General features: G+C 14.4%; 4 protein-coding genes across 4 annotated transcripts, besides 34 other annotated features; 2 read left to right on the forward strand and 2 right to left on the reverse strand. All coding sequences in view use genetic code 6, as the record gives it.

The window, feature by feature from the left end:
• Window positions 1-1169: 1169 nt before the first annotated feature.
• On the forward strand, window positions 1170-2875 carry IMG5_000690 (protein-tyrosine phosphatase protein, putative; the record flags this gene model as incomplete). The annotated part of the gene is made up of 7 exons (XM_004040097.1): window positions 1170-1334; window positions 1457-1556; window positions 1638-1714; window positions 1771-2081; window positions 2127-2174; window positions 2346-2446; window positions 2493-2875. The coding sequence occupies 7 exons, from the start codon at window positions 1170-1172 to the stop codon at window positions 2873-2875; spliced, it is 1185 nt and encodes a 394-aa protein (XP_004040145.1).
• Window positions 1570-1603: a microsatellite.
• Window positions 2745-2889: a microsatellite.
• Window positions 2862-2902: a microsatellite.
• Window positions 2903-2984: 82 nt separating this feature from the next.
• Window positions 2985-3017: a microsatellite.
• Window positions 3018-3344: 327 nt separating this feature from the next.
• IMG5_000700 (hypothetical protein) lies at window positions 3345-3942 on the forward strand (the record flags this gene model as incomplete). Its single annotated transcript, XM_004040098.1, has 3 exons — window positions 3345-3556; window positions 3616-3786; window positions 3852-3942. 3 exons carry the CDS (start codon window positions 3345-3347, stop codon window positions 3940-3942), a joined length of 474 nt encoding a protein of 157 aa, XP_004040146.1.
• Window positions 3569-3610: a microsatellite.
• Window positions 3943-4214: 272 nt separating the features above from the next.
• Window positions 4215-9338, reverse strand: IMG5_000710 (hypothetical protein; the record flags this gene model as incomplete). The annotated part of the gene is made up of 8 exons (XM_004040099.1): window positions 4215-5001; window positions 5051-5252; window positions 5382-5665; window positions 6380-6856; window positions 6960-7309; window positions 7404-8110; window positions 8158-8298; window positions 8345-9338. The coding sequence occupies 8 exons, from the start codon at window positions 9336-9338 to the stop codon at window positions 4215-4217; spliced, it is 3942 nt and encodes a 1313-aa protein (XP_004040147.1).
• Window positions 7312-7357: a microsatellite.
• Window positions 7328-7370: a microsatellite.
• Window positions 7336-7402: a microsatellite.
• Window positions 9339-9407: 69 nt separating the features above from the next.
• Window positions 9408-9451: a microsatellite.
• Window positions 9452-10378: 927 nt separating this feature from the next.
• Window positions 10379-10475: a microsatellite.
• Window positions 10422-10476: a microsatellite.
• Window positions 10423-10476: a microsatellite.
• Window positions 10477-11571: 1095 nt separating this feature from the next.
• IMG5_000720 (hypothetical protein) lies at window positions 11572-13325 on the reverse strand (the record flags this gene model as incomplete). The annotated part of the gene is made up of 2 exons (XM_004040100.1): window positions 11572-12999; window positions 13188-13325. 2 exons carry the CDS (start codon window positions 13323-13325, stop codon window positions 11572-11574), a joined length of 1566 nt encoding a protein of 521 aa, XP_004040148.1.
• Window positions 11862-11926: a microsatellite.
• Window positions 13214-13261: a microsatellite.
• Window positions 13215-13262: a microsatellite.
• Window positions 13216-13260: a microsatellite.
• A 211-nt stretch (window positions 13326-13536) lies between the features above and the next one.
• Window positions 13537-13591: a microsatellite.
• Window positions 13572-13612: a microsatellite.
• Window positions 13613-13634: 22 nt separating this feature from the next.
• Window positions 13635-13711: a microsatellite.
• Window positions 13664-13706: a microsatellite.
• A 152-nt stretch (window positions 13712-13863) lies between the features above and the next one.
• Window positions 13864-13896: a microsatellite.
• Window positions 13897-14427: 531 nt separating this feature from the next.
• Window positions 14428-14496: a microsatellite.
• Window positions 14429-14482: a microsatellite.
• Window positions 14456-14495: a microsatellite.
• Window positions 14464-14576: a microsatellite.
• Window positions 14464-14632: a microsatellite.
• Window positions 14509-14552: a microsatellite.
• Window positions 14513-14569: a microsatellite.
• Window positions 14524-14630: a microsatellite.
• Window positions 14569-14615: a microsatellite.
• Window positions 14591-14644: a microsatellite.
• Window positions 14620-14673: a microsatellite.
• Window positions 14621-14659: a microsatellite.
• Window positions 14674-14897: 224 nt separating the features above from the next.
• Window positions 14898-14930: a microsatellite.
• The last annotated feature ends 243 nt before the right edge of the window (window positions 14931-15173 follow it).

The raw sequence follows: 15173 nt of genomic DNA on the forward strand, positions 1-15173 counted from the left end.
ATTATAATAATAATTTTAATTATTTATATAAAATCTTACTGCGTTTGAAGTATTCAAATTATTTGAATTATTTTAATAAGCAAATCAAGTATAAAAATCTTTTAAAATGATAAGTTATAAATGTTATGAATGTAAAATTTCTTTAGACTAAAATAATGAAGGAAGAGGATTTGGACGAGAATAAAATGAAGCCTTGTTTAATTCAATAAAAGATTTTTTCTAAATATTGATTATGGATGAAAATTAAATACATTAAGTTAAAAAATATTATAAAGAAATGAAAAAAAATTAATTAAATGATTAATAATAATAAAAATCTTAAAATATTAATGAAGTTTATAATTAAAATCATATTGAGCTAAATCAGAGATTAGGAAATATATCGGTTATTAATAATTAGGATTAGGATTATGATAATAATTAAAATAATATCAGTTAGTAAGAAATCTATGAGTTATTAGATAAATTTTAAATTTCTTAAAATAAAAATAATTAAATATTATTGAATAATGATGAAAATATTTATAGGAAATAATAAAATAACTAATTTATTTTTGATAAAGAAAATGATTATAGTAATAATAATTTATTATCTAAACAAAAAAATATTGATGAAAAAAAATGTCATAAAGATGATTATGAATAGGAAAATTCTAAATATAAGCTTATGTAGTAATAATATTAAATTTTAATTCAAGAAAACAATTTTTTAAAAACTAAATTAATTTAAAATCAAATGTATAAGAATAGTCGAAATTGAAATAATTTATAAATTAAATATAAATTATTTATAAAATTATCAATTTTTAATTATTAATTAATAAAATAAAAAAATGGTAAATTCTTATAGATTTTATACATATTATAAATATTTTTTTTTTCTAAATAATAATTAAAATATTATAATTACTTTTATTTAATGATTTATATATAATATTTTTTTTAAATTAAAATTAATAAATATTGTTTATATTGCTTATTATGTAAAATTCTGTATATAGTTATTTTAAATTTTAAATAGGTTAATTATATTTATTAATTTTAAATTTAATATGAATTTATTTTATAATTAAATAATATTTTATATTTACTTAAAATTATTTATATCATTAGATTTTTATTCTTTAAATTATATAATAAAATATAGATATATTTTTTTAATCAAAAAAATGAAAGGAAAATTGATCTAAGGTTCATGGTCTTAATAAACTGAAAAAGACATATCATATTAATGGGTATAAAAAATGCCTGATATTGAATTAATAGAAAAAGGCATTTCAATTCTTAAATTTTAAGAAAGTTTCTAAAAAAGAAATACTGAAATGGAGTTTCGAGTAAAAATAATAAAAATAAATAAAAAAACAAAATATATAAACATACTAAAATTTAATTTATGATTTTTTATATATATTTAATAAATATATTATTAATATTTTATTTTTTAATTTCTATTTAGTTAATAAGAAGAATTACGGAAACATAATTTCATAATGAAAAGTTAAAAAATTATGATCCAAATTTAAATAAGATGAATAGATACAATAATATAATACCATGTATCTGAATAATATAAAATTTTATTAAAATAAATATTTAATTAAAAATATAATATATAAAAATATTCATTTATAAAAAAGATGAACATACAATAGTGAATTTAGAAAAAGATTCTGAAGATGAAGAAAACCTTTATATAAACGCATCATTTATAGGAGTATACATAAATAATAATTAATATTTATTAAGGAAATTTCAAATTAAATAATAAAGTCAATTTTTGAAGATGATGATAAAAATAAATTTATTGCAACTTAAGGTCCTTTGCCTAATACTTAAATTCATTTTTGGAAAATGATTTGGTAAAATGATGTGGAATGCATAGTAATGGTTTGTAATTTAAAAGAAAATGATAAAGTTTAATGCGAATAATATTGGCCAATCGAAGTTAATTAAGAAGTTTAATAAGGAATTTATAAATTAAAACTAGTTGAAGAAATTTTAATTTTTTAAAATTTATATAAGAGAACTATTCTTCTAGAAAAAGAAAATTCTGATATAAAAAAAAAGTTTATCAATATTAAGTAAAAAAATATATAAATATATAAAAAAATAAATATTTGTAATAGTTTATAGAATGGAGAGACCATGGAGTTCCTAGTTAAAAAGATTATAATGTAATAGAATACTTAATAAATATAATGATTTAAAATTATTACTAATAAAAAATAACTGTCGTTCATTGTAGGTTTGATATATATAAAAAAATATTAATAATTAAACTAAAGAATACATAATTATATTATTTTTTTTTTTTTTAATTTATTTATAATTTATAATAAACTAAGTGCTGGTGTAGGTAGAACTGGAACTTTAATATCTTTAGTAAATTTAATGATAATAGTAGAATATTACGTTCCTATTATATAAGAAATAATTAAAAATTAATGTATTTTATTTTATATTTTTATCATATTTTTTTTAAAAAAATGCAGAGAGTATTGAAAACTTAAATAATTGTAATATAAGTATATTTGGTACTGTTAGAAAAATCAGAGAATAAAGATGGGGTATGGTTCACCATTCTGAATAATATGCTTATTTATATAAATATATGAATTTAGCTATAGAAAAAGTACTTAAAATTATAAATGCTGACAAATACTTTAATTTATAATTAAACTCTACATTTGAGAATAATATATACGAAGGAAATTAATCATTAGATAATGAAGTTAAAAATAATGAAAATTAATAGGAATTAAATTAATAAGAATAAAATTAATAGGAGTAAAATTAATAGGAGTAAAATTAATAGGAGTAAAATTAATAGGAGTAAAATTAATAGGATTAATATTAATAGGAATAAAATTAATGAAATAAAATTTAATAATATAAATATTTATTCAAAATAAAAAAAGTTTTCATATATTTATTTATATTAAAATAAATAATCTAATTAAATATTTTAATATAACATCTAATTATATTTTAAAAAAAATTATTTTAATAAAATTATTAAAAATTGAAGCATATAAATATAGTCTAAATATTAATTTTATTAAATAAAATTTGGGTTAATAAGGACTTTAAAATTTCATATATATTTTAAATTAATAATTTTATTATTATAAAATATTCAATTTGTAAATAACATTATATATTTTATAATTAATTATTTTACAAATAAAATTATAAATAAATAATATTTATGAAAACATATATAAGAAAAATAAGTATAAAGTTAAAAAAATTAAAATAAAATATTTATACTATCTTATTTTTATATTTTCTTGTAAATATTTTTTTTTATTAATATTAAGAAAATTAAATTAAAATAAAATAAAATGGAAAATCAACACGAAAGAGCTTTTTAAAAGCAAGATGGAATATTTTTAAATTCCAAAAAAGTTTTATAAAAGAAGACTTCTGCTGGTGTTAGATACTATAAAAATATTGGTTTAGGATTTAAAACACCTAAAGAAGCAATAGATGGACATTATATTGATAAAAAATGCCCTTTTACATCTAATTTATCTATAAGAGGAAAACTTATAAAGTAAAAAAATAATAAAATTTTATTTTTATTGAAATATTTTTTTATTTATTAAATTACAGAGGATTAGTTATTTCGACTAAAATGAACAGAACTGTAATTATTAGAAGAGATTATTTACACTATGTAAGAAAGTATAATAGATATGAAAAAAGACATCGAAATATTGCTGTACATGTTTCACCTTGCTTTTAAGTAAAGGAAGGAGATATCCTTGTTGCTGGTTAATGCAGGTATATTTAAATTTCTTTATAGATATATGTATTAATTAATTATTATATTTTAAATATAAATATAGACCTATTTCTAAAACTGTTAGATTTAATACTCTTTAAGTATATCCTAATGAAATTGTAGGTTCAGTAAGAAAATAGTTCCTTTTATTTTGAAATAAAAAATATTTTTTTTTTTTTTTTTTTCTCTAATAATTATTATCAAAATTTTGATAAAAGATTTATTAAATATTTTTAATATTAAAATTAATTGCATTTTTATGTTAAAAAATGGAAGTTTTTTAAAAAATATCTAAATAAATTATTATATTTAATTATAATATATATTTCTTCTTTCAATAAATATATATATATATATATATTGAAATTTTAATCTAGTTTTTTAATTTTTTATTTGAAAAAAGTTTTAATTAAAAATATGAAAAAAATCAAATTTACATAGATTTTATATATTAAGATTTTTAAAGAGAATAACAATATAAATGGAATTAACTAATTTTTTTAAAAATTTAGTTTTTATAGTTTTCTATATGATTTTTTAAATCTTTAATAAATTCATAAGTACCTGATTAATCTAAAGTTGCATTATCTTGTTATTATTTAAATATCTTATCTTCTAAAAATGCTTAATTCATATTAAAATTTAGAAATTCTTTCTATTAATTAATTTATTAAGTATGATTTTCAGTTGGAAATACATGCAAAATTATAAGACCTTTTTTCAAACAAATTAAATTTTATAAATCATAATCAAATTAATCTACTTTAGTAATATTTTTTAGAATTTGAATATTTTCCTCATGAACTTTTTAAGGATTATCGTTTTAAAATGGAATATATATTATATCACATGGGTTTTTTCCCGGAGTTAATTAATTAAAGAAATAATTATTAGAAAGTCTTTAGCTATTTCTAAAAAAAAGATTAATATACTAACTTATATATTTATTATTTTAATTATAATTATAAATATTTTTGTGTTTTATTATTTCATTTTTATTTTGGAATAATTCTTCATAGAAATCCCAAGGACCTTCATAAATATTTTATAAGCAAAATTAATCATTCAAAAAATTAATTGTAAACCATTTATTTTGAACATCATCATAAAAAATAAATTTAAAACTAGTGAACTTATTCATAATTAAAGCCGATATTTACATTTCTAAAGTTAAAAAAACTTAAATAAACTAAGTCATGGGGACATAATCATATCTTTTTTTTTATTTTTTTTTAAAAAAAATATAAAAATAAGAGAAATTACTTGCATATATTATCAAAATGAAATAATATTTTAGATTATTAATTCCATAATATTTTTAAATTAGCATCAGTCATTTAATTAAATTTCTATCCATATACTTTTTTGAAGTATCTATATTCCATATTTTTTATTTTCTATAAATCCGCAGATTGTAATATAGATAAATTTAATATTGTATTTGTATTATCTAAATTTATTTTTTCTGCTTATTAAGTGACTATTTTTAAATCTTTTTTAATATTTTCAACTTAATTAATTAAATATTTATGATTTGGTATATCTAAAATAAACTTAAATCCATTATTATTCTTTTCTTTATCAAAATATGAACTTTGAAACATTTATTTATTTTTATTTTCTAGCTTTTATAAGTTTTTTTAAAAATATTCAAATAGTTTTTTTTTATTTAATTTTTTTATTTGTTATTCTTTTATCCTTTATAAACTTTTTAAATTATTTTACTTATTTTTAAATAATATATTTGATATTAATTTTATTTTTATTTATATTTTTACTTTTGGTGTTTCACTTTAATTACTATTTAAAATTTAACTATTTGTAGTATCTTATATTATTATAATTTTATCTGAAGATTTTCTTATTAAAACTTCTTAACTATATTATTCATAATTAGGTTAACTTTATTATACTTAAACATAAATTTATTAATTTTCTTATTTTTCATTATTTATTTTATTTTCATATGCCTCAAAATCTTAATTTTCTTTATTACTAAATAATATATTACAATTTTAAACATTATTATTTTGATTCTTAATTTATTATTACTAATTTATAATTGATAATTTTTTATTATTATCTTCCATATTAATTATAAATGTTCCTTCAAGCATATTATTTACATTAGAATTTTTATTCTAGTCTTTTTTTAATGATAAAACATCTTTTTAACATAAAGTATTTTTTTATTATGAACACAAACTTATAATTTACTAACTATTTATTTGTTTTTATAAACTTTAATTTTAAGTTAATTTTAAATCCGAAAAATCAAAAAAAGGTTCATCAAACGAAATATTAAATGAATCTTTATTTAAAATCATTTAAGCTTTTTATCTTTAATTAACTTTTAATTCATCAGAAAGCTCTCTTTTTTTAATAGCTTTTAAAATACATTTAATTTTTTGTTAACCGAACTCTTTTTCTGTCATTTTTTGTTTCAAAATTTTGATATTACTTAATATTATTTATGTTTTACTTTTAAACATTTCTCGTGTTTTTTATTATTTATTTTTTTCCTCTATTTCTGGTATTTTTTCTAGTGAGGTTTTAAAATTTTTATTTTATAAATCTAAATCTATAAAAAACTCACTTTTTTCAAAATCTTCAATGTCGTCTTCTTCATCATCGTTTCTATCTAAATTTTAGATTTTTCCATTAGCTTTTATTATTATTGTCTCTTATTTTAAAAAATTGTAATTTCTTTTTTCTAATTAAGCAATATTATAAACAACATCTATATATTTATTATAATCAGTTTCGAAATTTATGTTTTCTAAAAGCAATTATTGCTTTTCTAAATTTTCTAATATTTCTTATTATTCTTCTATTATTTATAAATAATTACTAATTCTTTCTACTACATTAAAAACTTCCCAAATGATACCTCCAATTAGAGAAAGAATGAAAATTGCTATAAAATAAAAGCTGTTAAAAAAAATAATACTTTAAATCATATTATCAAATTTATAAGCATAATCAAATACAACATTACTCCATGTAGCAGCAATACATATTTATAATAAAATTAAATTTGCACCTAAAAAGTTATTAAAATCAGCATAACTTATTTATTTTTATATAACAAAAAAAAATAATATTTGTTTATAAATTAATTTGTTATTACGCACATTCAGTTGAATCTTTTATATTTAAATCATAAACTTACTATGGATTACACATTGAAAAACCATATTTTCCAAATTATCTAAACTTTACAGGCGGTAATGTAGTAAATATTTCAACACCTAAACTTGCATAAATATAGAAAAGAATAAATATTATAACTGAAAGTTTTAAAACTATTGGGATACAAATAACTATTTTATAAAACATTTAATGAACTTTTTCTATTATATCGAGGCCTGCAAATAAAAATTAGATAATTTTAATAGTTCGAAACGTTTTTAATATACGAAATACTCTTTATATTTTTGTTATTTTAACTAAAGTAATAGCTGCAAATTATTTAAAAAAATCAAAATCTAAAGCTGCATATATAGTAATGACATTTATAATCTATATAAAAATATAAAAATAAATAAATATTATAATATATAAATAAATTTATAATAATATATATTTATATATATATATATATATATATGTATACTTAAATTATTGATAGTATTATGTGTAAACGATTCCAGCCATTATCCATATATTTATAAATTCCATAAATAATTATTTTAAAAATAATTTCTATAATAAAAATTACTAAAATAATATTATCAATTATATCAAATACAATTAATGTTTATTATTTTTATGTAAATATAGAAATAATAGCTAATGAACAACTTATTAGCGTTATTATAAATATAAATATTTCAAAATATAAGTTTTCTACATATATTTATAAATTAAACTTTTTTAGAATATAATTTCTAAACTTAATCCATTATTTGAATGGCTTAATTTTTGAAAGGCTAAATTCTTTCTGTTATTCAATTATGTCTATTACATTAAAAAATTAGTCAATATTTATTTTATTTTATCTTTCTTAATTTATATAATTCCATAATTTAATAGATATTATTTTTGCTTCTTCATATTCTTCTACTTCTTAATATATTTTTGTAAAAAATTTTATAAATTGCTCTTATTCAATATATAGTTCTTGCATGTTATTATTCACTAAACATTAGAAACAGGCTAATAGGGCAATCCTTCTTTTAATTCTATCAGCTATTATTAAACAAAATATATATTTTTTTTTATAAATTTTTTAAATACAAATAAATAAATTAAGTCTATGCTATCTAAACCCGTCATAAACTACAGCAGTTGGAATAGGAAGAAAAAGTAATAAGAAAATTACTATGTATTATATTTATAATAAAATTAGTTTATTTTTATAATTTTACGTATATAAGGTATATAATATAGCAAATAAAATTTTGACTATATTACTAAAGGAATCAAAATATCAGGAAGTTAATCAAATGTACTTACTACATATAATATATTTACTGTTTTCCATATATTTTGGTAATCAATAGAATATTCTTTTAAAATATTTATTAAATATATATATATATATATTAGTTTTACTATCTACATATTAATCTATTTCTCCAATAGTATTATAACCAACATAAGCCCAAAAAGCAATAAATATAAAATAAAAAATAAAAATAATTAATAAATTTTTAGCGGATTTAATAATTCCTTAAAAATTTCTTCTTAAAGGTTTAGAATAAACAATAATTTAAAGAGGTCGAATAATTCTAGCAAATCTAAGTGTATTTATAGGATAAGAAAAAGAATATTAAAGATAATCGCTAAAAAGTAAAAAGAAAAAAATACTTCTAAATAAAGTTTTCTATTTACTAAATATTAAATTAATAATATTTTTATTTTAATTTAATTGCGATAATCTCTAAAATATTTCCATGCTAAAATCAATAAGCTATAAGCTAATAATAAAAGTTTCAATCGAATATAAAATTGTAAAAAGTTCTTTATTTAAACTTTTATCAATCCTATTTACAGGTTAAAAAAAACTTAAAATTATATAAACCCAACTCATAAATAATAATAAGTCATTCCAAATACTTGAGTTTTAAATTTTATATATGAATAAAGTAAACTTTTAATAGAAATTATTTGCATTATCTAAATCATTTCTTACAGATCTATATAATAAAGCATCTTTAAAATGTCTTTGTGATTTTTCAATTAATTTATCTTAACTTAATTTACTTACTAAATCCATTAATATAATTATATTTTTTTCTACTTTTGTTTATTAATTCTATTACTGGCTTTTTATCTATTAAATTATTTCTTATTATTAAGTTTCGGTATAATTTGGTATTGATATTCCTTGCCGACGTTATCTTATTTCAATTGATTTTTTTTTCTTTATATTCCTTTTTTTAAAAATATTATAATTTTCTAATAAGCTCAACAGAAATCCTTTTTAATTATTTTAATTAAAATTATTAGAAAACTATTTTAAAAATTAGTTTAATGGTATATTTTTTTAGAATTAAACATTTTATGATTATATATATTATTAAGAGTTCTTTAGTATTTAACTCATATATTTTTATTTTTTTAAAAATTATAAATTTTTTAATTTTTTTTTTTTCTTAAATTTAATAAAACTACATAAAATAAAAAATATATAAATTTAAAATAAATAAAAATATAAATAGATATTTTTAAAATTAAACTTATTAATTATTTTAAATATTATTTTATAAAATTTAAAAGTCTTTTTAATATTAAATAAAATTAAAAGATTAATAAATCACTAATTATTAAATTATATATAAATTAAAAATTAAATTATATTTAAAAAATTATCATTTTTATAGGTGAATTCAAAAAAAAAATTAAAAAAATTATTTTTATTTTAATAAATATATATATTACTTAATATTAAATTATTATATAAATATATTAAATTATTATAGTTCTTTAAGATTAAATTAATAAATATATAAAAAATAAAATAAATTTATTAAAGATTGTTTTATAAAATTATATATAATAAAATTATAATATTAATTGAACTAATTTAAATTAATATAAAATTAAAAAAATTATTAAAAATCTAAGTTTAAATAGATATTTATTTTGTACATTTTTTAAAGTTATAAATTTTTTTGTTTAAAAAATCTAATAGTTTTTTTTTTTATATTATTACTCAATCTATACAAATCGGATTATTTTATTTTCCTTCTTATTGCTGAAATCCTTTTTATTATGTATTATTTTTCTTTTTTTTATTGTTGTTTTCTAAATCATTTTTGCTTTTTCTATAAAATAAAATATATATATATTTATAAGTCAATAATATATTTAAATTACAATTACAAATCACTAAAATTTCTTTTCGATAGAAGTTTATTAGTATCTTATGTTCTATAAAAATAAATAATTAATTTTTTTTTATTTTATTTTTTACAAATCATCTTAATTAATATTAGTTTATTAATTTAATAATTAATAATCCTATAATCTTTAAAATTCATCTCTTTTTTTATTGATAGCTTGGCTAAGTATTTCAAATTATTATTATTATAATTAAGTTTTATTTTAATTAATATCTAATGTTTGATTTTATTAGAAAATTGGTTATTATTATTACAGTTATTATTATTATTACATCTACTATTACTATTACTATAATAATTATTATTATTATAATTATTATAATAATAATTATTATTATATATGATTTTAGTCAATTATTTCTTAATTATTATTATCTTCACAAATAATAATTTCGTTTTTTTTAGAGTCATTTTTATTCAAGCTTTGAGGTTCTGATTTTTTGTTTTCATTAATTGAATTATCTTTGAAATCGTTTTCATCATAATCAGAATCATTATTATTAAAATCAAAAGTATATTTTCCATTTTTATCAAACTAAACCCTTGTAACGTTTTTAAGCTTCTTTTTTTTAACTTCACTTATTAAATTTAATAAAAATTCATCTATAATCAAATCATGACACTACAATTTACATAAGGGACATTTCCATTTTCTAGGTTATAGACACTCTGTTGCAATTATAAAATTTTCTAATGAAAAGCATTAAAAATGTTAGCAGAATTTACCTTTACATGGAGTATTTATCAATTTAAAATCAAAATTACATTAAAGGGGAATATTTAATTTATCAATAGTTACTTCATCATCTTAATCGTTATTAGTATTGGATTCATCGTTTAAAATTTTAGTTTTTTAAAAAGAATCTAATATTTTTTATTTTGTTAAAAATTAAGGATAATAATTAGAGCTTTTTATTTATTGGATTAATTATTAGGATGATTATTTTTCAACTAGTAAAATTCCCATATAATAAATAGAATCTTCATTTAATTTATATTAATTTCTATCATTGTAAGGTATATTGTTTTCTTTTATTTAAATATTATATATTACTTTTGAAAACAATTTATTTTTTATTATAAATTTGTCATCTTTTCTTTTTTTAAGGGAAGAATTATTCTATAAAGGCTTAAATTCGAAAAGTTTTTCATCATTTAATAATATCTATCCAATATCTGGCCAAGTAATTTCGTTTATATTTTTTATATCATCTACTCTTATTGATCTAATTTCAATTTCATATTTTCCTTCATTTTAATTCAATAATTATACTTAAGAATCTGATAATTAGAATGATTCTCTTCTACTATTTTAGCCATTACTTTAATAGAAAACAAACTCTTTGAGTGAAGCTATACATTTAGATAAAGGATCATATTTTTTTAATATACAAGATGGACATTAAAAGTCATAACCATTTTTTGTATCGATTTTCATACATATATCATGATATTATTACTAGCAATTTTCATATGAGCAATATACAAAATTTAAATTTTATTATTATAGAACAAATTAAGGTTTAGTTATTTAAAAACAAATACAATTTTTTAAAAATTTATGTTAATTTTATAATGAATGTATTTAATTTTATTATTATTATTAAATATTTTATTATTGTAATAATTACATTGGTTTAATTTAGGTTTATTATAAAATATTTTATAATAATTATTATTTTTGCGAAATATTTTTTTATATTTGAATTTAATTTTCTAATTAGTTTTTTTTATCTTTTTATTTATCTTAATATTTATTTTTGTTTTCGTTTTATTTACCTTTTTATTTGTTTTATTCAATAATTTTATTTTAATTCTATTATTCTTGTTAAGAATTACTAGAATTATTAGATATATGTTTATATTCATTAGGCTAGTTTATTTTTTATATAAAATCTTAAACAGAAGAAAATTATTAGAGTAATTTATTTTAATTTGGATTTTATAACATATATAATTAGGGTTATTTTTATAGCAAAAGATTTTGTTTATATAACTCTTTTTCATCTAATTAAAGGATTTAAGGGTTATAAAAATCTTAATATTATTAGAAATTATTATTGATTTAATATTTATTAGGTATTTAGTTATTTTATTTATTTTGTTATAAATATTCTTAATTTTACATTGGATTTTATTCGTTATTTTTTTAAATTCCGTTTAATTAAAGCAATTATTATTATTCTTGTAAAGTTTTAAAATTTAAACTATTCTAGAATTGCTAGAATTAATCTTAAGTTGTAAAATTGTTTGGATTTAAATACTAATTATTTAAATTAACATTAAATAAATTCTAATAATAATAATTAAGAAAATCATAATTGCTAAAATTTTAATTTAATAAATAATTACCTTAATTATTTTTGAATTAATTTTACACTTATTACATCTCTTTTATTTCTATCTAAGGGATTAATTAACTAAATATTTTTTATTAATCAATTTCATATATTTCTTTGTTTTTTATAGTATTATTTTGCTATTATTATCCATTAAATACACAACTAGCCTATTTATATTTTATTTTATTTAAAAAATTAACAAAAATTCTATAAATTGATTTATTTTAAAATATTTAATTCTTTTTTTTCCATTCTTCGCTTTTTTAATTTAATAAAAATTATTCGTTTTAATAATATAGTTCTAAAAGTTTTTCCGGTATTTCTTTTTCTTAATTACTTGACTATTTAAGATTTAGATCTTTTAATAATAATTATAATGATTCTTAATTACAGAAGATGTTTTCTTCTTATAATGCTTTTAGTAATAACCCTAAAGAATATTAATAAGAATAATCTTTTTCATAAGACTGATTTTAATTTATATTATTTTGAGAGAATTTATAAAGCATTTAATTAGAACCTATTATAAAAATAAAAATATTTTTAATATTTTAAATTAAATTAAAATAACATTAAAAAATAAAAAAAATTAGTAATTAAAATATATATATAATATAATAAAAACATTAATGTATAAAAATAAAAAAAAAAAAAAAATTATATTTATATATAAATTTTTTATTATTTATTGATTTTATTTATATTTACCTTTATTTTTTAGTTTTAAATTTTAACTTTTTTTTTTTTATTCTTTTTTTCTTTTTTTCTTTATTTTTTTTTTTTAATTTAATTTACTTTCAAAATATAATTATTTAAGTATAAAAATGCAATCTTTTTAAATTACATTTGATTTTAGATTAAAATATTAACATACCTTATTAATTATAAATAATATGATTCAGCTTCATTATAGTTAGACAAATATTGTCAGAATTTAAAAGATTTATAAAAATTTTTTCCCACTTTAATATAATTATTAAAAATTATGATAATTTGATATTCCCCTCTTTTAAGTGACGGATTATTTTTAATGACATACTTATTTTATGAGTCATCAAATATTTTATAAAGTTAATATTATATATTAATATTTAAAAAATTTAAATAATATAAAAACATTTAATAGTAATATATTTTAAAAATGCTTATAAACAATAAATATTATATATAAATAATAATTAATTTAATTTATATTTAAAAAAAAATAATTTAAATTTAATAAAAAAAAAAATGCCAAATATTGTAAATAAATTTGAATATTTTATAAAAAAACAATAATTTAGATAAAAACAAATATTAGGAATGTTTTATTATTATTATTATTAATTTATTAAATTTTATTTCTTTTTTTTATATAGTTAATTAGAATTTATTTATATTGATTATATTTTATTGTATAAAATATTTTTTTTATAAATAAAATTTAATTAAAAAATTTTATGTTGTTTTTATAAATTAAATATCAATTAAAAAAAAATCATATTTAATTAATTATATTTATTAAATCTTTATTTTATTTTTTATTTTATATTTATTACGAATAAAATATGTCCTTATAAAATAATGTGTTAGTAGAGAAAATTAATAATAACTTACTTTATCAATTTTCAATCATAAATAATATATAAATTATTATAATTTAAATGATATATGATTGATAAAAATAATTTTCTATTTAAAATATTTAATTAAATTTCAATATAATTTGAGATTCCTTTAAACTATTGAAAATTTATATTATAATTTTTTTTTTTAATTTCTTTAAATACAATATAAATTATACTAAAGTTAAATATTTAAAAAGTAAGAAATTTATAAGAAAAAATATAATTTAATTATTTTTTAGAAATATATATATACTAATAAAATTGTGATAATTATCAATTTAAAAATAAAAAATTAAAATATAATATATTTATATCAAGCAAAATAAAGATAATAAAAAATAATATATATAATTAATTTATATATATAAATTATATATATATAAATATATTTATATTTATATAAATATATAATAATGTAATTTTTTATTAATATTTAAATATAAATAATATTTAATATTTATTAATAATAAATTATAATTATTTTTTTTAAAGATAATAATAATATTTTTTATATATATATATAATATTTAGTTTTTTATATATAAAAAAAATAATTTAATATAAAAAAATAATAGTTTTAAATAAAATTGCATATATTTTTTTTAAAAATAAAAAATATATTATAATAAATATTATGAAAGATTAATTATTAATTTATTAATTTTAATATTATCTTTTGAATAAAACTATAATTTTTTTTTTCATTTATATAAATATATATTAATTTAATTATTTCAAATTTACTTAAATATTATACGTAGTTATATTAAATTAAATTTCCAATTATAAGTATCACATTTTAATATAAAATTTTATATACTATAATTTATATATCTATAGATTTTTATTTATTATTTAAAAAAGTATTATCTTATAATACAAATTTTATGACTAATAAAATATTAATTTTTTATTTTAAAATTATTATATATTAAAATATATAAAATATTTATATTAAATTTTATTTTATTATTATAAATAATTTTCTTATTAAGATATTCTAAAATTTAATATTTTAATTAGATATCACTATAATAAAAAAGAAAAAAATATTGTAATTTTTATATAATAATATGTTTAAATATTA

Source organism: Ichthyophthirius multifiliis (assembly GCF_000220395.1).
Source record: "Ichthyophthirius multifiliis unplaced genomic scaffold scaff_1120509249393, whole genome shotgun sequence".
Taxonomy (NCBI): Eukaryota; Ciliophora; class Oligohymenophorea; order Hymenostomatida; genus Ichthyophthirius; species Ichthyophthirius multifiliis.